Source organism: Bombus terrestris, chromosome 2, assembly GCF_910591885.1.
Source record: "Bombus terrestris chromosome 2, iyBomTerr1.2, whole genome shotgun sequence".
Lineage (NCBI taxonomy): Eukaryota > Metazoa > Arthropoda > Insecta > Hymenoptera > Apidae > Bombus > Bombus terrestris.
In genome coordinates this window covers 11,438,059-11,462,836 of record NC_063270.1, presented here as the reverse complement: position 1 = coordinate 11,462,836, position 24,778 = coordinate 11,438,059, and the positions used below count along the sequence as shown (strand labels likewise).

At 42.9% G+C, this 24,778-nt stretch overlaps 1 protein-coding gene across 9 annotated transcripts in view; it reads right to left on the bottom strand.

The window, feature by feature from the left end:
* The window catches only part of LOC100645822 (protein dead ringer homolog), a 137,325-nt gene that overhangs the window by 83,703 nt on the left and 28,844 nt on the right, over window positions 1–24,778 (bottom strand). For 8 of the 9 annotated variants that reach the window (XM_048410462.1, XM_012318297.3, XM_012318313.3 and 5 more), the window contains 2 exons: window positions 11,206–11,409; window positions 10,268–10,621 (listed from right to left, as the gene is read on the bottom strand). In XM_048410462.1, coding sequence (XP_048266419.1) covers window positions 10,268–10,621; window positions 11,206–11,409 — 558 coding nt within the window. The remainder of the gene's footprint in view (window positions 1–10,267; window positions 10,622–11,205; window positions 11,410–24,778) is intronic. The other variant, XM_012318320.3, reaches the window with a different exon arrangement.

The following is a 24,778-nucleotide window of genomic DNA, read 5'->3' as shown; positions in this document are numbered from 1 at the left end:
GGTGAAGGTTCTTAGGAGTAAAAGAAGCAACCGCACCGAAACTTAATTAACAACAACCACATATGTATCTGTTTAAAGAGAGACGTAGATATCGCTTTGGTCAGGACGCACTGATCTTAAAATTGTCACCAAGCACTGGTCAAACGTTTCTGATATACGGAAATCTGTATCTTTCAGAAGAAATAATGAATTACCAAAGCTAACAGATCGTGTATCGAGCGCATTGTCTCTTCCCAAGATGTTATCTCTTCGTCCATCAAATTTCATCACGATCAACTAGCATCGACAATTTCACGGTGCCATCGAAAAAAATGTTCTAAGAAACGAAGGGTTGCCGAACAATGAGCGTTGTTTCGCTGATTATCTCGTCGTGTGCGACCGCAATGAGGGCAAACGCGTGTATACTCCGAAAGAGACGATATTCGACAAGCGATGTAACCGTCATTTTTCGGCAGCTGCGATCACTCGCTGCCGGCTATTATGTGTAATTTTCGGGATAAGGTGGCAATGTCCGGTCACCTTTAGGGAATTCCGCGCGGAAAAAAGCGCCGATCGGACCACGACAAGCGCCGTATGTACTTACACCGGCCGATGTCGTATTACTCACACAGCGACGGTTCCTTTAAGTACACCAAACGTCTTTCTCGGTCTGTTTTTCACGAACAAAAGCCACGTAACACGTATGCAACACCTGCAATCACGGAAGTAGTGGCACGCCGGCCGAGCTCTCGCGTCTTCTTCGTTTCGTTCATCGAAAGATTTTAAGCGGATAACGACGATGATCTAGAGGAGAATCGCAAACTTTTGGCAGCGCCATGAAACATCAAGGGGGATGCTGCGCGATGTCACGCACCATTTCACCATGAGCAATACCTTTCGCGTAATAACTTGGGCAGTTTCGAAAGTTACGAGGATATTAAGGAGAAGAAGCAGAATTCTTGGACAGTTTGGCCGCGACGATTCTAAACCGAATTCTTTCGGAACCCGAGGCGTGGATAATTGCGCGCGAGAGACGCTAATGAGGCGAGACGAACGCGACGGACCGCGCCGTTGTAGAACCCATATAAATTACCTAGCATGAACGACTGCATCGTGGAATCCCTTCGAACGAGCATTTGCATAAGAGACTCGAACTCGCGTCGGTGAGAAAAAAGAAGAAAAAAAAAGAAAAATCCCGGGCATTGTGCCGCCTCTCCTCGCGGAGGAAATTAAAACGGACGATTGTGTAGCGCGTCTCTGGTTTTATGAAAATCTCCGAGGCGAAAAATCACTGGGCTTTTCAATGATCGTCGCCTAGCCTCCTTTTACGCTCGTTTTCCAACAGGTTGTCTCGTCCACGTGACGAAAGTACGAAGAAGAAGAACCGACCGCTAAGAGGTATATCGACCATGAGCGACGTCCCATTCACTGATACCTGCAAGAAAAATTACGAGGTTTGATACGGCTACCACAGAGAAGGGGAACGGAACTATCCGTAATCGTCGCGCACCAACGACACGGGGAAAATCGGTCGACAAAGGACGATCGGAGATAATCTCCTTTTGTGACCGCGACTTGAATCGCAACAGACACCTTTGTGTCGGCTTCGAACGCGAGACCGTGAATGCGCCGTAGAAAAAGAACCAAGAGAATTCTGACATTTGTCTCCTCTTTCCACGCGGACCAACGAGTGGAGGAGGAGGCGAGGGGAGGGGGGACGATATTTTACATACATACGAACATGCTGGAGTATACGGTCCCTCGAGACGTTCGAAGAAACGTGTGTGTATTCTCGTATACGACTCGTACGTATGGATGTAAACCGTGAATGAATACAGGCGACACTTGCACCCACATGATTCATTGAAATTCAAATGATATCTCCGCGGCTCGACAACGACCGCGACGACGACAGAGACGAAGAAGAAGAAGAAGAAGAAGAGAAGGAAGATGATGATCCTCCTGGACCAGCCTGTGTCCGAAGAAATAGAACGATGTATGCGAGTACGATGTGGCTACGATACGTTGTGGTGTGGTTAGTCGCCGATGAGATCGACCGCGACACCCCATGGAAACGCGCGTGCTTTACATATATGCTTATAGCCCGCTTATAGCTTATAGCAAAGATATTCATTATAATAGCGAGGGCACAGGCTTGTGTAATATAATGCAGCTTTGGTATGCTAACTGGGGTCAAAATATAACTCTTCTGACGGCGTCGAGATTCGTGTCGGTCGTTTGTCGTTCGTGATGGAGACATCTCTGAATTCCTATGTGTAGGTACGCTTCCTACGCGGTCGTCCCTTTCCCTCTGATCGTGACTCTTCCGAGCAACGGCTACCAGGCGCTTTCGATGATTTATCGTTGCTTTTAATTTCTATTTAATCGCCGACTTTAATGCCGTTCATCTAAACGCTCTCGATAAAAACAGGAAAGGAATTATTTCCCTGAGTTCAGAGAATATTTTTAGATCTTTTTAACCTTTTTGTCGTGAAGATTAAAATATTTGTATTCGTCCGAAACATCGTATCAGATCTTCACTACTTACTTTACAAATATGTACAAGTATCAGGCGAGCCAATATGTTAATTAGCTGTCAATGTTACTCATTGTTGTCGACATTCTCCTAGTCTCAGATATGATTTATGCAACATGAAGTTGCGCCATTATTGCCATCTTTGCCATGAATTTCCAAGAAAGGCGTTACATATTCTGATTTTCCACCTTTCTGGAATTTTCTTCCCTTATATCTGATCGAAGAAGGAAATGGAAAATTGCATCTCCCTGGAAAGGGAGAGCGTAGCAGCAGTTCGTCACATCCTGTAAAAGAAAATCTGATTTTCCAGTGGTGCACCGTGGCGTAACGGACCAATTTGCCCGTCGCCTAAACTGTAACACCGCGATTCTATCGATGCGCATTACTTACAAGATTTCTATCTCCGTGGAATTACGAGGAATGACGGTCACCACACACGTAAACTTCAACATCGTTTTGGCCTGCGCGCGAGAGATTCGATGCCAAGATAATATCGACTGACGTCTTTTTCCGAAGATACTCGATATCGAGAGATCATCGCTAATCGTGTATCTCGTATTTCTTCGAGAACGTCATATTACGGAAAACTTAACGTTAAGATCGCCTCGACCTTTCAACATTCCATATTTTTTATCGTCTTTCTACTTGAATGTGTCTAACGATGAAAATTAACTCAGCCTATAATTCCAAACAAAAATGTATCGACAATCTCGCTGTCTTTTACGGGATCGCAAATAGACTGAGAATAATTGAGCTACTCAGAGACCGCATTAATCAGTTGCAAAATTGGAAAGTAAAGAGTAGTGATAACGTAGTAAGCGTTATTTCTTCAAATCTATCTTGCAATTTGCTGTTGCTTGTGCCATTTTTTACGATAAACGAAGTCGTGGAAGCAAATCGTTTGTGTTTTGAGAGTCGAACATTCATCGTGTACTCGGGTAATAAAATTAGAAGATTTTTGGTCGTTCTACGTTATCCGCATTCCGTAAGTTTCGTGCGTCTTTGAATCTTCCATAAACGTTTAAATTCTATTCTACCGTGAAGATAAGGAACGAGGATCTTCGTCGTTATAGAAATGCCACACCAACAAATCGCGATTGTCATATATTCAGATCAAATCCTAACTATTCGTCTATCAGGTACGCTCGTGCAGACGGTAGACGGTCTGGTCGGAAAACGACCGTAAGGAAGAGCCAAAAAGGTCCCGGTTGCCCCACCGGTTGCTTCCAACCATTTTTCCGGAGACCCACCTTACTGGCGCCCAAGAAAAGTAAGATAAAGGCGAAGAAAGCCAGGTTATTCCAGGTTTACTCGAACGGAGAATACTCTTCGAAGATTCTGCTAACGGCTGAAAGAAAAACGCAAAGAAGCAAGAAGACTACCAAACGAGAGATCGCAGTGCAATTGGTTGGTTCTAACGAGCGCGCGAGGAAAGCGTAGGTAGCTTAATGGCCATATTTACAGCCTCATCCAATTATTAGGTAAACACGAAGAATCCGCGGGTCAATATCGTTTCGTCTTTTTTCCTTTCCTACCTTTTTTCTCCTCCTTTTTAAGTAAAAAGAGCTGACGCTGTTGGAACGTTTACCAGGTAAGCGATGCAGGTGTTGTGCACAATGTAAGTGGATTAGTCCAGCGCGGTTCTCCGGGAACACGGTCGTCCGTAATTTCGCGGCTCGTTCGAGACTCTGCTACCCTGTTACGATTCTCTTCTCCAGTCGAGTCCCGTTTAGGAACGAGCCTGGAGCTGCGTCCTCGCTAAAGCAACAGTAAGAAACTGCGTAAACATGTGATTCTGTCGTCAACGAGCGTCCTACGAAGATTTTTCGAATCGTCCGAGATCCGCCTCGACGGCGATGGAACGAGATACACGCGAGACATGTCGCGAGCGTAATAAAACGTCTTTTTAGTTGATCACGCGTCTTTTCTTCTACACCAAATACGTAGATTCCTAAAGGAACATTCTTCGGCAAAATTACTAAAGCTCCGTTCTTGCTGAAACATTAGTGAGGTTTTTCTGTTATTGTATTTATATTCCAAAAAGAGTTAAATATAAACTTGTCGAAACGTTAGAGCTCGTCTGCACCGAAGCAACAACGTGCAACTTTTGTCCCCACTTGCTGCTAATTTCCAATTTAAAACAGACGGCAATTTATAGAAACGTTCAGTCCACGTTGAAGCAAGCACAGCGGCCACTTTTTCAAGAAACAGGGAACATCAACGGAATGTTCCTCGTTGTTGCTTCGATGAGAACATGGCTCGAGCTCTCTTCCCGTTCCTTTTGAAGAAACTGGCTTCCCGAATGCAGAAGAATTAACAAACCGTTGCACCGCCGCCTCGAGAAACGAAGGGTGCCACAATGGAACCGTAAGCTGTAAGCTCGGACAATTGCCTTCTTCTGTGAACGAGGCTTCGTTCAATAATCGTCTCGTTGCACCCTGCCTGTAATTGCGCTTCTGCATGCATGGACCTACTAATTGATCGATAACCGGCAATACAAAGATAATGACCAGTGGGAATGGCAGGTCGGTTGAAAAAAGAAAACCGAGAATCCGTAGAAAGGGACATTAATTGACGAGCTGGACGTACTGCCGACTAATTAATATATCGTGACTCGTTCAGGGGGGTTTCGAGAGATGAAACGGGGCTGCAACGACCAGCCTCTTCGAGGTAACTTCGTTGCGGAAGATTCATGAAGGAACAAATTATGTTTACCGGTTAGACTCCGCCGACCTGTTCGCCATTCACTTCGGTAGAATGTATTCATTATCGATAAACTTTATGAAATAACGTTTCGTATGACCTGACGGTTATTTCTCTACGTTTGATAATTACAAAGCGTTCGATACGTTGGAGCACACGTGTCGTGCAAGCGTCGTATAATATTCGTAAGCGACTTTTGTGCTCGTCCAACTTTTCATATCGCAAGGCCATCGAAACTCGCGAAGCCAGGCTTTGTTTCGCAAACGCGCGAAGAAAAACTGAACTGTTATTTGCGTTATTCCGTGTTCGCAGGCTACGATTTCCCGCGGTAATGGCGTGATAATTAACGATAATCGGTTCTCTATCCGATCTCTGTTTTACATCGTCGGAATACTCATCAGCAATTTTTCGAGCTTCAGATAACTAATGGATATCGCATCGATGTAATTAACACCGCGAATGTTTACGCATTTGGGAGAAATTTAAGATTCTAAAAATCTACAAAGCGCGTATAATTTAAAGCGCGATATTTAAAGTAGAGCATTTACCAATAACAACTTTCCCTTTAAATTCCATATTTTGAATTATGTTCATAAGAATATAAAATTTCACAAAGATCCGCAGTCTAGTTGTAATCATTTGAATAAATAAGTGTTTTTATGTTACATTCCTGCGATATAAGGCCTATTATCCACTTAGCTTGGAATTTAATTGACTGAACGAGCCGTGTACGTCTACTTAACTTTGCATATGTTTATTCTGCAGCAAAAATATCATCAGGGCCTTCTTGCACAATAATTTACTAATTAATATTGGTGAATCAACGAGTTACAGGTTGTAGTTTACAGATTTACAATTTTGCGCGATTCTACATCGAACGAAATAACAAGATAATTTGTAGTTTACAAACTTTCGTCGTAAAATCTCATTTGATCGAACGTTACCGTTACACGATAAAATCGATCAGTACCATTGATATACGACTCGTAATTCGTAAAATTCCACGAAATACGAACCCGAACAAGGTGCGAAAGAACCTTCATAATAATACAATTGCCTCGTATTTCTCTTTAAGTATACATAACGTATAAACGACACGTACAATGAGAATACCAGCGATCTCAACGACGCCAACAGCTCCTCCCCGTTTTCTGCCAAAAAGTTTCGCGACAAGGTGTGATTCGCACCCGCGATCTCCAGTCATCAGCTGGGACAGCAGCGACGACAAACGACCACGCACGAATCGTGGGCCGCGTTTAAACGTGCCGGCGCATTTGCATAATGATAACGCATTTGCATAATCACAATGATAACGCGGGAAGGATCCACCGGCCGATACACGTATCCTGCGTGGTTATACGTGTATAAGATATACACATGCACGCACGCGCGTATGCATAGATTACAAGAACTCGAAGCTGTTCGAACCGACACACCTAACCGAAGCATCGTGTAAGTACGAGCGAGAACACGCTCGTGGGTGTGCATTACGCTGGCTCTGGACGCATGCACTAACACGGTCGCGAAACCGTGTAAAGAGCCGCGGTACACACGTCGGTATATGGCAGCGAAATACCCGGCAATTTGCAGCTTTACGAGTTATTTCACAATGGCTGCAAAGTATAGTGCTACAGTATTATACTGGCCGTGATAGCTGGAGTGCACGGTCAGTGAACGGTGGTGCGAGCAGGGATGATGCGCGGCAAGATACGTGTAGGTGCAGTTAAAGTTGCAACTCGGGGACGAGGAGGATCGTGTTCCTAGCCATCGGTGGCTCGCTCTCTGTGTATCATGGATGCACGTACCAGCCGGTCTGGTTTATTGAAACGGACTTTCGTCTTCGACAGAAAAGCCTCCTATTCAGTTTCGAGAAAACAACTGAGAACTATAAACTCGTCGAAGCTCGAATACTTTTATCCTGGCGCCTCGTTAGCGCCTCGTCGGAGGTTGAAAGGTTGCCCGGAACGCTAGAGTTACGTCGACGATGATTCTTTCTAGTAAGCTGAATGTCAATGGAACGATTATCAACGGCGATTGAGGATATCGGTAGGAAGTTCGGGGGGCAATTAATTGCAACGAAATCACGGTTTAGTCTAACGTTCGCAAATCGCGAGCTTAGAAGATTGGCTCGAATCTTGAAAAGTCGCGAATAACGTGATAAATACGAAGGGAATGATCGTCGATGGTAATTGACGATTTTCTTAGAACGTTTGCGAAGAAAGAGGAGAAAGATGTGGAAACACATCGCAACGGATACACTTTTTTGTCTAATGTACATAGTTGCTCGACTTATTGATTGCGCGATTGATACGAACGTTAGATGGACGATTTCGTAATAAAGTTATCGCTGAGAGAAACAAACCGATCACAAGAAGCATATTTACCAAGTGTTATAAATCCTCATGCTGGTTAACGATTGCGATACTCCGTTTTATTGGTTGCACGATCGTTACACGAATTGTTGCGCAATCATGAACATATTGTGAAAAGAACTACAAAAATCTCCTGATCGTAAATCTAGCGTTGACTATTAATACAGGATCGTATAATTCACGAGTCGGACTTTAATATTTGAAATTATGTTCAGTGGCTCGCGTAATCGAAAGATCGTAGCGCGATTACGTGGCAAGATCGAAATAAAACGAACGAATTGCGATGAAACGATCGCTAGAATGGTAGCAAAAAAGACGTGACTCGCGTACATCCGTGAAATCATTTGATGATTTCCGATGAAAGCGGCACATGGAAAACGACGGCCATCGCTTCGCCCCAGTCGACGTTTTCAATTGCATTCCAATCGATGGAAAAGCGACATGAGGGGCGACAACGTTCGCAGCATGTTAGGTTAAATTTGGTGCAGGAGATCGAGAGTTACGAGAACGTGGAGCGTCGTGTCAGCGTCGAAAAAGGGGCAAGATTCTCTCACCTAAGGGAGAGAAGGCAAGGAACCACCATCTTCGCTAAGAAGAAAGATTAAAGACCCGGCAAGTACGCCCCCACCGGAATGATGGATGCGATCCGTGAGACGCGGGCGCCGCTCTTCGAGTAGGTGGAGACTTCCATTTTCATTCCTACGCTTGTTCCTCGTCTCTCTACCGTTCGTCTTTCGCGTTCTCTCGTCGTCCCTACGCTTTAATCAGCGATACGCCTCGCGCAGGCTCGGCCCGTCTCCTTGACATCGAACCTCGGGCTCGATCTCTCTATGAGAACAGCCCCTGACACGACGTTTTCAGACTTCAAAGATCAAAAGAGAGAGAGAGAGAGTAATAAGTAGAGAAAGAGAGAGAGAAAGATAAAGCGTATCGGAAAATACAGAAAATTCTCGGTCATTCTCTTTCTTATACTCTTCGAGGGCGAAACGATCGACAAGGGACGAACGATGAGGGAACTACCGCCGAAGAGGAAGAAAAAGAGAGAACATGGTGGCAAGGGTGCAAGAAAGCTGAACGTAGGGAGACGTATGCGCGCACTACGCGCGTTTTCGTTCTTCCCCGAAGGTTCATGAAGCAAGTAGGTTTGTCACAGGCTGTGGAAGAAGATCGGCGTATGGCGCGCGCGAACAATCTAAATGGTAATCCAACACCACACCCTCTTTGCAAAAACTGAAAACCACCGCTGCTAACACCGAACCAGGCTGACTGGCCGACAGACCGCAAGCAAAAATATCCGAGCGAGTAAAGGCCAGGAGACAAAAAGCATTAACAAGGCTCCGATGCGTGTCCGAGCTTATTCTATAACTCCAAACCCTTCCAACCTTCCACTTCTCTGCTTTTATCTCACGAGACGCTGTTTTCAAATTCTATTCCGCTCTACCCTTCTTTTTTCTTTTTTACCTGTCTTTTCCTATCCTCGTCCATTTCTCTCATTCTCTTCTTCCCATTCAACCTCGATCACGTTGTAGATCGTTTTGTCCTTCTTGAGCATTCGGAAGGAAGATACTGTCAACTGAGACGATAGGATTCGAGGACGGTCGGCCAGTAATTATCTGCCGCGCGTGTAAAAATAATAATTAGCTCCCATCGTTGCATTAATTGAAGCCGTCACCTATGGACCACTTCTTTCCATCTCTTTTGCTTGCACGAACGCTCGCCGCGCGTAATTACATGTCCCTTATGCCGCTAACCACTGTCCCACAAAACTACCGCTTTATAATATGTTTAGGATCCTTTCTCGTCCGCGATTCTCATACGTGCGCGTGCGTTTGACAGGATTGACAGAGAAAATCGAATTTGACGCCACGGTATTACCATTTGCGGATTACAGCCGTATATACACGTTCTCTGTAAATCATCAATTTGGCCGAGGAACTCATATACGCGTTCGGCGTAAGCAGCTGATAGAACCAAAAGCACTCATACGTGTGTCATTTTATTTATACTACGGAGAATCTGTGTATGTACATATGTCTAGAATTTGACATGTGGAGTGCCATGAACGAAAATACGGTTGACTTCGAACCGTCCTATCCACAAAGGGTCAATTCTTGTACCGAATGCTTGTATCGAACCTGCTTTGAAAACCGAACCTTTTCGAGACCATGAAAATCTTTTCGTTCCAATTGTTAATAATAGGAGCTTTTGCTTTTATAAGGAAGATCTAACGTAACAAAGTTAAGACTAATTCTCACTAGAACAAATACATTTGTCGTTTTATAAATAATAAATAGCTGAAAGTAGTATAAGATCAAAATAAAAAATTATCAGCAGTGGATCTTGGACAAACAGAGGTCCTTCGCGCGTTGTATAAGAGATAACGTCCACGGCAGGGGAAGAGCATTAACGAGCGCGATAACCTGGGTGCTGTGCTAAAAATCCCGCGATAACGAACCCCAGATCCCTAGATCCCGTTGGCCCAGATATCGGTCGTATTTAAACTTTCAGAGCAAATAAACAAGCCATAGGGCTCGTACGTCAATTGTTTTCAATTACACGTTCTTTTTTAACAATCGCTCCAGGTGTAGAAGCGAGATCGACGCGGATATCGTTGATGAACGCGATAACAAGGACCAAGAGCAATCTATACGTATATAAAACTATCCATAGTACTTGCCTGACGCACCTGTTTGAACTGCTCTTCGAAACTCCAGCTGGTCTGTTGCTGCTGATTCGCGCCCGTCGAGTTACTCTGCGAATGATTGCTGGTCTCGCGAGGCTCTCCACCGTTTCTACCGCTACCCTGTGATGACTCGCTGGAATGCGAGCTTGCCGATGATGTCATTTGATTTCCAATGCCGCTCACGATAGCATTACTCGTTTGTGAATGGCTGTTTTGCGAGTGTTGCTGTGGTGTTAAGAACGCTGCAGGTGGTGGAAATGAAAATGGTAGATTGAATCCGGCACCACTCATAGCAACTTGCAACGCTTCCAGTCCGCTTTTATTGGTTAATGCATCCATATCGGCTGCCTGTGAAAAATTGTTGAACTGAAATTTGCAATTTCCCATCTTAAATTTTACCATATATGCGATACTTTGATAATTAATCATACCGATCCACTTTTGCCTAATTTTACCGAATAAAATAAGAAACGCGGAATGCTACGAATGTCGCCCTAATTCCATATACCGAGAGTTGCGTACAACGGATGAATTTCGCATTGGAAAATAGTCTGAACGATCCCGAGTTGAAAGTAAAGATCGTAAAAACGGAGTCGTTGTTTTATTATAGTCGAAAAGAAACGCGCGTTACTATAGCGCCACGATGGCGCCAAGCTCGTGACGGATAATAGTCACAGAGTTGCAAACAATCTCTCGAGATTCTTCAAAGTCCGTGCGTGTGTCGTTCGTATCTGTCCTTTCGAATCGACGTACGTTCTTTCTCGATCAAGTTCTACCGCGAATTACGTAAACGATCACTCGACGATTCAAAGACCTCGTAATTACCCCATCTTCGTCGAAACACAACGTTCTTACTTAACGAGAGATTCACGACATTCATCGAGGGTCTTGGGGAACGGACCCAAGCGTTAAAACGTCTTTTTTCCACTGACCTCCATTTTCAGCTTCGTCAGAAAGTGCGGATGGTGTGCACCCATCAGACTGTTCAAGTGTGTTAATGGAGTAGGTGTATTAGCCTGTGCAGATGCATTATCCGACGATGAGTGCGTGTTACCGTGAAGTGGTTGCTGAGGTAATTCCTCGCCGCTCTCTTCGTCCTGAAGGTCTGGATCCGACAAATCCTCCTCCTGATGCGACTGAAAACAGATTAACGATTCTAGTTAGAACGCCTGTCAACATTGTACTCCTTCAGGCAACTACGCAGTACCATAATTATATAGATTATAGTTATCTGTAAGCTTATTTAATTTTTTTTTATATTTATAAACAGTGTAAAACCACGTCTAATTTCTAGGCCATCAGGCTGGAATAGATAAATTCATATGTACATGCGTAATTAGGTAGCAACACCGTTACAATGAGAGATTATTTTGAAATATTTCACAAAAATTTTATAAATTCAAGGTGATATCTTCTATATTACTGGTATTACATATGAAAAATAGCTATATTCGCGACTTTTTGTAGGAAATAGATAATAATTACGTAATGTGTGATATGTAATATTTAACATATGCAATTTATAACAGTTATTACATATCGCGACAGTATTTGAAATACGAAATCAATGGTAGATACTATATTTTACAGTTTGCCAGAGTTTCTCTCGTGTCACACTGCGAAAGGGTTAATAGTAAAATTATCAAGACGATCGAAACGATAGATTTCGAATTCCTCGTAGAAATTTCACTAAATCTATAACGATACGATTCTTAAGAATTTGGATAACTTTCGCAAAGTGGATAGATGGATAACAGAACGTTTCTCTTCTTTGTATTTTTCATATACAACTTTCACGTGTCAACATGTTGCTATAAGTTGCACATTTTTACTCGATAGCTTAGCTAATGATAGTAAAATAAGTTTCGATATTTCGTTCGATGATGCGCATTCGACCCATTACGGCGTGACTCATAGGAAAACCGAAAAGCCATTAAGATTAAAGTACAACCGGTAATATCTTTAATTTCTGTTTATCTGTCGAATAACAGTTACGCAAATTTTAACCTGATTCCATGATTGTACGGGTTAAAGAAAAGCCTGGGAGCGTTGATACGCGATATCAACGGTTCAGGTATAATCGTGAGTAAAGAGGGCAAGATATCGGGAACATTAAACATTAATTAGGAAAATGGCGAGTGGGCCTTCTATATGGCAAGATAGCTGCTATCGGGCGGCATTATTATGCTACGGGTGTCATAAGTGTTTTACGAGCGTGCGCGTTGTACCGGTCAACAGATAAAACTATGCGAAGTGACATTACCGAGAACGGAAATGAGCATCGTAAAATGCGTGGAAAAAGCGGATGTTCCGTTGTCTTGGTCGCGGAATCGGTTCCTCCTTATGATCGGCTCAACGTTTCTCAAACGTAAGTATACACGACATCACGAATAATTGCACTTTGAATTATCCTCAATTCGTTTGTTCTTTGTTCCTTTTTCTTTTTTCTTTTTTTTTTTTACGAATATGCCTAATTCGTTTCCAACTATCGCCTCCTCGAATCTTTTATGGTAGACATATTCGTGGAGGAATCGGTGCTATCGCAGAACCCGACAATTGCTTTCTCACGATCGTATCGCGACGCGTTATTAGTTGTTACCACTTTCTGCGGGCAGGGTAAATGCAGTCCAAAGATTACAGTGTACAGTCACCGTATTGTATAGTCACGACTAACCGCGATAATTCGGTCGTTATACATTTCACTGCTACCCTTTAAAAATATCACTTCGATATGAAAATTTCGTTCGCGATACCGCTTTACTGGATAGAAATGGTTTAACGCAAGAAACGAAAGAGTTCAATAGCTACGATTACCACTCGTCGGTTGCAACTTTGAATGTTGTTGTGACATCAGTTTACTACGGTAATTATCTAATGTCAAGCATAAACTATGATATGCTAATATAAAGACTTCGTAGAAAAAAAAAAAAAAAGCAGGACGAATTATATTTCCACCTCTTACAGGGTGACAGTTTTAAAGTTCATTACGTTACCAAAATTGTCATTTTACTTGATTTTCCAGTTAAACGTGCACTTACGTTCATTCGTCGACGTCCATTCGAATAATTTTAAATAATTTTAAACAATAAGCTTATTTCCCTCTTAATCCACTCTGTGAAAATTAAGTCACCCACATCAATTCCTTCTTTTTTTTTTATTCAAGGTTTTAAAGGAATTGAAAGTATTCTAGAATATTTATTCGAGTCTTCACCGTGTCTTATACGATCAATTTCCAAGGGAAGAAAATGTTTAAGAGATTTTGGAAATCGTTTCGTAAAAATAAGCAAAATTCCGCCCGGGGCGTCAAGGTCCTAACTTGCCTACGAAAGGTTAATATATCCCTTTAGACGACCTTGTACTTTTCCAGGGGACCAGGGAAACTAAATTCTGGAGGCGTTCGTCGTCCCATGAAGGTGTGCCCTCTTTATCTACGAGGCGTGCATGCAAATAGATTCATCGAATCTCCGGGTGTATTCAAATAGCGATTGTCTACCTGAAAAGGGCGGACTTGGATAAATATATACCTATCGGATGCAGGTGCCGCGCAAGATGTACCAACTGATGGTTCCGATCTAAAACCGAATTGTGATCGAAGCGAGAGACGACCAGATATAAGAACGGTCCCTCTGTCGGCGTTTTGAGCACGTGTGATAATATTGACCGTTCGAGGTGGTCACCGATGAACGATGGTCCTCGCTTGATGGAATCCTAATCAAATACGAAGCAACCTCGTCCGTCGAATTCCTATCCAGTGGGACAATCGTGGAGATTCCAATCTACTCTCCTCATATTGTTCAAACGACCACGATTTTTTCCACCATTTCTCGCGTTGCGATTAGATTCAGACGACCTTTCTTTCTTTTTTTTTTTTTCTCTTGATTCTCATGCACGTGATATTACAGAAGGCGCACGTACGGATAGAACAAAGATCATCGCAGATGCTTGACAATCGCGTAGATACACTAAAATTGCAAATCGCAAAGCGATGCGAGTTGCACGTCTCTGATACCGAGCAGATCGATTACATTTAAAATTCAAAAAATTACATATAACATGTACATGAAAAGATTAACTTCTACCTAGTGTTTGACGTATAGCAGAGATCGTACATACTATAAATTATGGTCTTGGTGTTAGAAAATATACATAATGGAACGTACTGTTGAAACACTCGTGGAACTCACTCACGTGAAAGAAAAACTCACTCCGCGCCGAACCAGACGCATCGCATTTCGATATCATTAGCAAGTGCAACGAACGAGCCGCAACTGGAGTTCTCTTTCTGATAAGACGTTATGAAAGTTTCACGGTATCGCAGAATGTCGGTAGTTTCATGAAAAATTGAAAGTACGTGATAGAAAGTCAAGTGGAGAAAGAGTGGCAGTCGTGAAAACGAATGACGCCATTTGACGCTGGACGCATCGGTATTCGCGTCGCGGGGCGGCCCACAAATTACTATATCATTGAAGAGGTTGCTGGATGCTCGAGGAGAGCTGGCGTCATTACGATAATCACGGTAGAGGCGTTCGGAATATATACCATTGTTCTATAACACGAACCGCTGTTCCTACGTAGGTGTTCGAATTTCTTACTACGGGACCCTCGACCGAAACGCAGGCATATTTGATTATATAAAACTATATGTAAAATATGTTGGTTTCCAACGTAATTTTCATTGGCTACACCTCTTTCCGGAGTTAACAAAATATGTCTTCCTTTATGCTGGTCAAACTTGATAGCTTCAAATATCCTAATCGTATGCGGTAGGTTGTAGAAACATTTCTGTTTAATCCTATAAATGGTTTTTATAAAATTTAGTAATACAACGAAGTTCTGATTGTCCAAATTATACGATCGTGACACACGTTGTTCACCCATAACGGAACTGTTTGGATAATCGAATGGCTTTGTTTCCACGAGAGAACATTTATTTCACACTATTTTCTAGATATTAATATTAAACAAAAATAAAAACTTTCGAATAAATTCTTAGTAATTTCTTTCACTTTCCAATTCCTATTATCCAATTTCAATATCACCATTAAATTTTTCGTTGATCGATCCACTCTATTAATCGATGTTTCGATAATGAAGATTCTAACATGATAATCGACGTGACTGCATCGTTGCCAATCGGCAGTTTTAAAATTCTTTCCGAATACCAGATACGATGATGTACGTTCATGTTTCATAACACTTTCCAATGTTGAAATAAACTTTGGAGTCATCACACGGAATACTAGAATTCCATAGAACAATGAATTAGAAATTCTCTTTGCGCTTAGACGGGAAGTGAATTCGCAAGGTTCCGCCTGAAAACCATTTTTTAAAGGAACAAATATTGCGTCCTGCTGGTTTCTTTCCTTGGTTCCAGATACTAGCTGAAGATGAACGGAATAAATCAATAGAGAGCGCGGCGAGGGGTCCTGTGACTTGAGCCAGGTCGGCCAAAGCTTCAGGTAAAACTGTTACCCTTAGTAAACAAGTGGGCGCGGCCTGTTTCTCATCCATAGAAGAAAAATCACTCCCACGTTTCTGTCACCGGGAATACCTGTGGATGATTGTGCTGCTGCATAATTCCTAGGTTCGCCTACCGAAAACACGTCGGACCTGGGACCTGGAACAGGCTCGTGGGCAGCTAATCGAATCACAAGAGGTCTATTCACGCGGAGCTGGCTCTCTTTATTAGTCCACAAAAGCTACACCTGTACTACTCTGGACGACGCGATGTATCACCGGGATCGTCGCCTTCTTTTATTCGAACAGTAGCGCGAAACCAGATGACGTCCGCGAGCCGAACGCGTCCAATTATCGGTTTTACGTCTATTTTCGATCCGAGACTGATCAAAAAAAGACGACGCGCAAATGAGATTTTTAAACGTCGAGAGCGGTCACGAGTTCTCGACGCGCCTTGATCTTCACTACATTGTGCTCCGCTTTTCGTACCGTCTTGGTGATTGGCGAAAGAATAATGCGATACAGCGACCGGAACGTTTGTCGCTTGACTGGCGTTACGAGAATGACGTATAAATACCTTGTGAAAAGAAAGGAAAAATAAGGCTGAACTTTTTCGGCACATGCACGAAACTTGCGCCTTCTTTCATAACGTATTAATAGCTTTTGACGAGCGGAATTAAGAGATACTGGTTTCAAGGTGTTGAAATCATTGTTTTAAAGCTATGCGTTACACGAGGTTCGTGCATATCCCGCGGTATTTACTTGCACATACATATTTTACGACCTACGTGTATCGTCAGGAGCTTGATTGACGGAATGGATTGTTACTTGGTTGGATACGCGTGCGTCAGGTTTAATTAACATTATTAAAGAATATGTTGCCGTTGAATGGACACGAGTAAATTTACATCTTGTAGTCAGCGTATCGTTGGAACCTACTTGCCGAAAACTTTCGTATATTACAAAAGAAGTTGGAAATGTAGTGTATTCGAAAACGAAGTTGAACCAAGAGAAAGCGACGGCATTCTTTTCAGAAGACAGAAACGCAAACGTCAAAGTGACAAAATGGGCGGGTATCATCGAGAGACCGTGACCGAGCACGGCAGACCATGATGCAGTCTGTTATAAGCAGCAAAGTTCCCTTCCCTGAAAGTCAACCCTCGGCTTCATGAAGACGTTTTAACGAGATTTAATATATCCTAGGCACGACAATAGCTAAATTTACCGGAGGCCAGGCCGTGACGCGTTATCCCTTACGCTTACGAGCCATGGCAGATAACCGAGTCTCTCGTGATTTATTACCGCGCCGCCGCTCTCTGTACGATTGTTTTATTGTTTATACCTTATAGTTTGCACGCTTCGCGGGTGTACCCGTAGCTCGGTAACAAAGCCCGCGCGACCGTGCGTTCATGCATGCGCGTGGATCCCTAGACACGCGCGTACGCGAACACCGCGGTCAGTAAATCATCGCCTAAACGCTCGAGGCGCTACGGGTGGCGCGTCTCTAAATATTCTAATTATTGTCTTGTAATCGCGCCGCTCATCCAGAACCCTTCGTTTTTTCAACGGAATACCAGTTTATACGTCTCCTCTGTTTCGCACCAATTTTATATTGTTCCTTGAAAAACTGTTATTTTTTGTTTGGGATGATCTTCGTTAGATATATCATTTAGTTGTCATGATACGTTTCAAGTATCGTTTTAAATCAACGGAATAAATCAATGTGTCTTTTTCCTTATTATATAACACAATTTGCTTCCTCCTTATAACTCACTATAGTTACGTTTCAAGAGTCCGAAGCTATTCTCATATTAATAAATAGTTCTCATCTGCGTTTCGAATTTATGCAATTATATATATACATATATATGTTCTCTGATATCGTCAGCATCATTGTCGCAAGCGTTGAAAACTTGACCTTCCTCCTCGAAGCGATAAATTAATTCACGGGATATCGATCGTGTGGATGCACCGAGCTTCGATTTCGCAAGCTGATAGGAAATATCGCGCGAAGCAGAGGTGAGCGTATCGTTCTTGATACGCGAAATATCAAATAAAGGAAAGGAGAATTGATATGCGATTTGTTAGGCGACGAGGATGAAAGAATCGGCGCAGAACGATGAAAGATGGAACGTAGAGAAGAAATAATTTATATATTTTTTTGTTAGATTCAATATCCATTCACTTACGTTAAAAATTACTAATACAAAAGGTCAAGGACTGCTTTGGATTAACATTTAATGCGCTCGAGAATAAAAATATGACGCTGTAAAAAGAAAGACACGAAGATTAATTACCGAGCGTTCCGCAATACCAGATCTCGAAATTTAATTTGTAAGAATTATTTATTAAAATATTTTTAGAACGAAAATATGGATAAAACATTTCTGTGTTTTTCTTCATTTTATCATGGAAAACATCGGATGCTTCCCACGCATATTTTGTGATCGTAGTGGATAGCGAAGGAACTAAACGAAGATAAAGAAGAGCGAAGAAGAGGAAAATTCTCGTTTAGACGTTCGTTGGTGTCCTGGTGACGAAGTGCCGGGTGTAAGCCAGTGCACAAAGGGAGGACGAGAAACGAAGAAATAGTGCAATTCCAGGCGTATTACACGGACGATTAATTTGGCCTTACACTCGCGCGAACCGCGGTGAGATGTATCGTGCGACTAGAACATCGCGTCGCGCGATTCGCCGATTATTCAAAGAGTCGTGAGCTCGCGATGATTTTGGTACCGCGTCATACATCAAACGACCAGACGTCTGTATCTTCGGCTGAAACTCTGTTGCACTGTTAAGCGAGTTTCATTTTTTCTTTTTCTTTTTTTTTTCGTTCTCTGTCAAACCGCGCGATCTTCCCCACTGTAAATCGTAGGTATACGGGTTTTGCTTTACGACTTTGGCAATTGTGCTTTAACGCGTCCAAGGCTTTAAACAGAAGGTTTTAAATCTCTCGAACGGAAAGAAACAGATTTGATAAAATAAATAACTCCTTATCGTAAATAGCAGCCGCAAATTGGAAACGGCGTAATCGCGAGAGCCCTCATCGCGAGACGCGTCCCTCTACACGCTGCGAAATCTTTATTACCACGGAAAATGGAAACGCGTCTTCGTCGCTCGTGGCAAATTGAAACGCGTAAACTGCCAAGTAAGACCGGCTTGGAACACGCGCGAAATGGAACGCGTTATCGGCAATGTTATCAAACTAATTTCCTAAACCGGTAACACCGGGAACGTCCAAACGAGAAAACGGGTTTCCAATGATTATTTTATATTTCGCCGAACGAACGTGTTCACGAATGCTATCTATAATCACTGGTAGATGAATTAGGACCACTCTAATATTTTTGATTTTTTTTTTTTTTTACCAAGAGATGTATGCGAATTTTAGTAGCAGTTGGAATAAATTTTAACGTTAATTACTAGGGTTTTATATACATACGTATAAATAATTTGCCTCTTTTCACCTTCGTTACAGCTCATATTCTTTATAGCACGTCCCGTGCTATATACTAGATTTTATGTCCACGCCATTTCGATAAATGTAATGGTCAAACGATTTGAAATACGGACATATTCCACCGTATTCTTCCAGTGATAAATTAAATAAATGAAATAATTGTTATACCATCATTCACGTAGGTAATTATTAACAATTTTAACGATCAAAAATAATTTATGCTACATACATATTAAGCGTAGAAGGTATCGTAGCTAGAAAAGTAAAATGAGGTTCTTCGATTCGATGACCAGAAAACTGCACCACTGATTATTCTCGGGAAAAGAATATCTTCTTCAAACAGTTCGTCAATATTATCGACATAAAATAGTCAATCTTCCTGTTAGCGATATGAGCGTGATAGCAAGAAGGGAAATTAAACGAATCGTAGCTATCACGGAAATCTTGAACGTATAAAAGCGTACAAACTTTGACTCACGTTTATTGATATTACTTTTGTATCGTTTCTCAGCATGCAAAGACGAGCGTGCAAATGCAAGAGGAGGAAGAAACGTAGAAACACGAGCTATATAAAACGAGGATGGATTCGAGCAAACGTTTGATGCAATAACTCAAAGAGCTTTTACGCAAAGCGCCGTTTACCCACACACGATGGCGCGCGTAGGTGAGCAAAGCGTTGGAAGAGTGCAACGATTTAATGAATGGCCCCGGCGTTCATCGAACGCGCAATAAAAACGAAAGTTTAAGTATCTACACGAGTTCCGTTCGGACCCCCTGCGGTGCTCCCACGTAGAGATCACGGCTTCATCACCAGATCTTCTCGTTGTGTACGTACGCAACGAGTTACCCGTGTACTCGTGCGTTCGTGAAGCAAATTCATAAGTGGTCGATGATAAACAGCTCCGAATCGGAGTCGTTTTGGCAGATCGATCGATTTAGATTGAGAGATTACCCCTGGCGGTCACCATCGTGTCGGGGAGGAGAGAATAACTTAAGGGGAAGAGGGGACTGATTTATCGGCTCAGCCAGGGCTTTTGTCAGGTATATAAATTCATTGACCATCGGAATCGTCATCGCTGTAATCGCCTTTATTTATCAATATCGCCGGGAAGGCGCATCGATCAAACCTGTCTATTTAGGTGAAGCTTCCTACGGGACACCTTGTCGGGTAACATGCTCGCGATCCTCGTACCTGAAACGTTCGCATTTTTGACGACCTTTCCGCAGGGACCAACGTTACGTTAATTCGAGCGCAATACTCGTTCAGGAAGGATCGAAAGGAAGAAGCGAAATGACCAGATTCGTTAAGTAGCCGTGAGTACAGTCTATGTGGCCTCTACGAGTATCTTGGTTCCACGTGTTTGCCAGATTCGAGATCTCGAACCTCTCACGGCAGGCAGGAATTATTTTTATCAATCTACGCTTATGCAACCTCGCTGGCCCTTGGCAGGGGGTGCTTCCAAAGGGAGCGATCCTTTCAGAACAAGAAATTCAACGTAATCGTATCGAAAGGCGGTAAATAAAATCGTGAAATAAACGAATACAGATAAAAGGAACTTTAACCAGTGCGACAATGATAGGTGGACGTTACGAATCGTTGAATTTTTATACAAATCGACCTTTAGACAACCAGAAGATAAACCTTGCCGGGTGTTTTCAAAAGAAAACAATTCTTTCGAACGAATGCAAAACAGGAGACTCAACGTTATCGTTAAAACACAACAGGGAAGGATGAAAAGATAAGAACGAAAGAAGGCATGGCAAAAACAGATACGTATTTCGATCACCAAATCTTCCCACAAATCTATCTACAAATGGAATTATCACGTAAGCTCTTAGTAAAGATCGGTTTCCAAAAGAAACGGAACTCTTGAGTGCAACAAAATTATATCGAAAGAAAAAAAGAACAGCAAAAGATATTTCGAAATAAAAATAATTCGTCTTGCGTTCTAAGAATGTACGCCTATCCCGACCGCCAAATTTTCGCGCAAATCTCCCTACAGATAGGAGATCACGTTGTCAGCATGTAAGTCGAGAAGCAAAGAAACTAAGACAGAAGAGAAGAAGCGAGCTGACAGGACAACGCGATATAGAGGGGCGTCCGTCCAATTGTTCGGGCAAAGACGGTGTCGCGTTTGGAGCTTTGTGAGTCGCGAGAAAAGCTGTCCTGATCGGCGGGCACGTCAGGGAGAGCTTATACCATATCCCTGACTCCGAGGGCGGTCCGCAAGATCAAGTTCGGGGAAAAGGGTCCCCATCGCGAGAGCCATATTTATAACCGTGGCGTATTTCGTGTAAAGTAAATCGGAGACGCGGCGGAAAGACGGACGGACGATGGCTGCTCCGCCAGATTTAATTAATGACCCGCCGAGTTTGATCTGCCGCTACAAAGACCGAAGGCAAGCACCGATCTCTTTCTCTTTCTCCCTCTTGTTTCTGCCCTCCTCCTGTTCGCCACGCACGGCCACCAAAAGTCCGTCGATGGAGCGAGCAGGAGAGGTCGAGAGCAAACGTTTATTTCGGTCTTGGAGCGAGCAAACGCGAGAAAGGGCGTCCTCGACACTCGTCCCATCTCCCTCTTATTGTTCGAAAGCGCTTTCTCCTGCTTTTCGACCCTTTTGCCATTTTTTGCGCCTGGACGCCGGGCGGGAAACCACCGTTCGACAAATTGTACGTCCAAGCTTTGCTAAAATTCGAACCCCTAATCCCTTTATTTCGCTATCGTTCCCTATACATTCTGAACAATCATTTAGTTCCAAAGAGTTTCCGATACTCGTAAATTTTTGCTTCCGATGACAAAAAAGTAACATTTTTTCCGGAGAGATTTCTGTTTATATGGGAAAGATTTATATGGATTTATATGGAAATATTTTCCACGACAAATATGTATAAGTGGAAATAGAAATGATTATAGATAATGCGTAAGATCTGTTACTTCGCTCATACTTCCTCCAATGTAAAGTATTAATCGAAGGAAAATTTGCTCGAGTTTTTCAGCAAATGTAACGAATAATCTTAATAAACATTGCCAACGGCGTAATGCGAAACTCCATTTATTGGAGGAAAATTTTAGTTAATTTGATTGAATTCGACGAAGCGGCATGTTAGTCGCGGAAAAATTCATACGCGTTTGGGTCCATGAAACGTGAAAATTGGCGTGAAATACCCGCGTATGTACTTGGTCAAAGTAAACACGGATAGCACGACAAACGGGGCGCATAGAGAAGAGGCTTCTGGTGCCGTATAGTTATTTCGAACTTGACCCACATATGCCCGGCTTCCGGCGAACCACGCTTTGACGGATAGCGAGTCGCACAGTCGAGCCGGCGGACGTTGGTCTTTTATTTTTTTTCGTCAGCCAAGGTGCTGAAAGAAGTAGATTGATCGATCAGGGTCGTCGAATAAGAAGCGTCTTTATTTCGCACGGAATTTCTACCGGACTGACCCACGATACCGCGTAAGATTTATTTTCGTATCACGGTCGTATGTAAATGCGCCGATGATTTACAGAGAGAACGAAGAAACGACATCAAAAATCTAGTCGTCGAAACGTTTACAAGAAATCGCGATTGCCTTTTAACGAATCAAATATTTCGAGCGAGTCGCCACCGGCAGGTAAACGATCTTAAAATAATTATAACTGGCTCCTAGCTCGAGTAAATTGTTGCAACAGCGAGAAACATCCGAGCATTAAGGATGACATACGCGAAGAAGGTTAAGGTAGAAACTGTTAGGGAGTAATAATTGTCATCTAAATCCAAGAGCTGAGAGTTGATGCGAATTCCGCGGTAGAGGAGAGAGGGTTAAAGCTGAGCCGGGGCAGAGTTCGAGGGGGCGGGTGTGCTGCTTTGGCCGCCAAAGGGGGAGGGTATAGAGCAATATTAATAGCGTGGGTGGTGGCGGAGCGTCGTGGAAGATATTGTTAGAACTTGGGGGCTGCGTTACGTGGTCCAGAGGGGAGCTCCTTGCTAATGGGGTTTTAATGACGGCCAGCTGTCCGTCCGTCACACACTTTTAGACAACTATTCGGTATTTCTGTATCACCATCTCTCGATCCGATTTCTCGTGCGTGCACAACAACAAGAGATCGAGCGACGCGAGAGCCTCCCACGCGTCTTCGATCTTTTAGGAGAGAGCCGCCGCGCCGACCAGACTCGATAAATAGCGTTCGCGAAACGCTGGTCGCTCGGATATTTAGCATCGTTCCACGTCGAACGTTATTTGGTCGGCGCATCTCACTTCGACAGTGACGAATTCGAATTTCCAATTAATTTATTGGATATCATCATCCTCTCGAGTCCGTTACTTGTTATCCGAGCTTTATTTATAACGTCTCCTAAGAACCCGAAGATCGTTCGTTCGTATGTGGCTGAACTTTCAGAAATTATTGGCGATGATTTGAAATGCACGAACAGACTTGACTAGACCACGTGGCCTAAGGGATGGCGCTGAACAAACGCAAAGAAAAGCGACAGACTACGATGCGATTTTACGGTCCATTAACTCATCCAGCTAGACGACCAACGGCATAGAAAACTTACAAGTTCCACCACCTTGAATTCCAGTACGGATTTAAACGTGAGTACTGAGCTATCCTTTACGTGTATATTCTACAGACGAAACGGTACCAAAAAAAGGAACCGCGCAAACCTTGGCGTCAGTTTTCAGTGACCGTACCCGAAACGTTTTCATTCTCGCAGACCTTGAGATTCTTTTTCGAGAATTTTCGAGACCCTTGGTTACCTGAAGGACTAATTGCGCTCTGACCAACAGTTTCTATAGGAAGTATGCCCAACCGCTGAGTCACAGTCAATTGACTCTTCGTTCCTGCAATACCGATATTTTCCATCGATGTTTCCTCAGTTTATCGAGAAATCGCGATTGTTGGGTTGTTTGCTTTAGCGATGGACGTGCCTGCGCTTAGGTTTGGTAGAAGTGGCAGGGATAGAAAGTAAGATTCCCAAGGGCACGCACGGAATGTCCATTAGAACGAAACGAAAGTTTTACCCAGTTCTGACCACCCTTGTCTTATCTGACCCAACGTCGTTCGCATATATCACGAATTGCCGATTACGATGGCGACAGGAAAACCATACTCGAGATATTTCACAGAGACATCGTGAATTTTACGTTTTATCTCGGAATGCACGAAGAAAAGAGATATTTCCTGAAGGAGATTATGGGATCGAAGGTAAACAGATTTGTACATTTTGAAATATTATTTATTATTTATAGATGAGTAAAGTAGCCCATTTTGAACATTAGATCAGGAACCATAAAAAAGCAAGGAATACGAAAAACAAATTAATATTATCAACGATTTTTTTTATCTACTAACAGAATTTTTATTTGATATTGCTGAGCAACGTTGAGTATTTATGACCACTGTATGACTCACTGAACAACGTGATTTATAAATATAAAAAATAAATGATCAGAGGATTCCTTCGGGGGAAAAAAAAAGGCGTAATTAAAGAGGAATTCGTTAACGCGGCAAAACAGGCACTCGGAGAAACTGTCCTTCGGTTCAAATGTACGGAAAATTCCGAAAATCTATTGTCAACGAACCGGGAGGTCACCATCTGTCG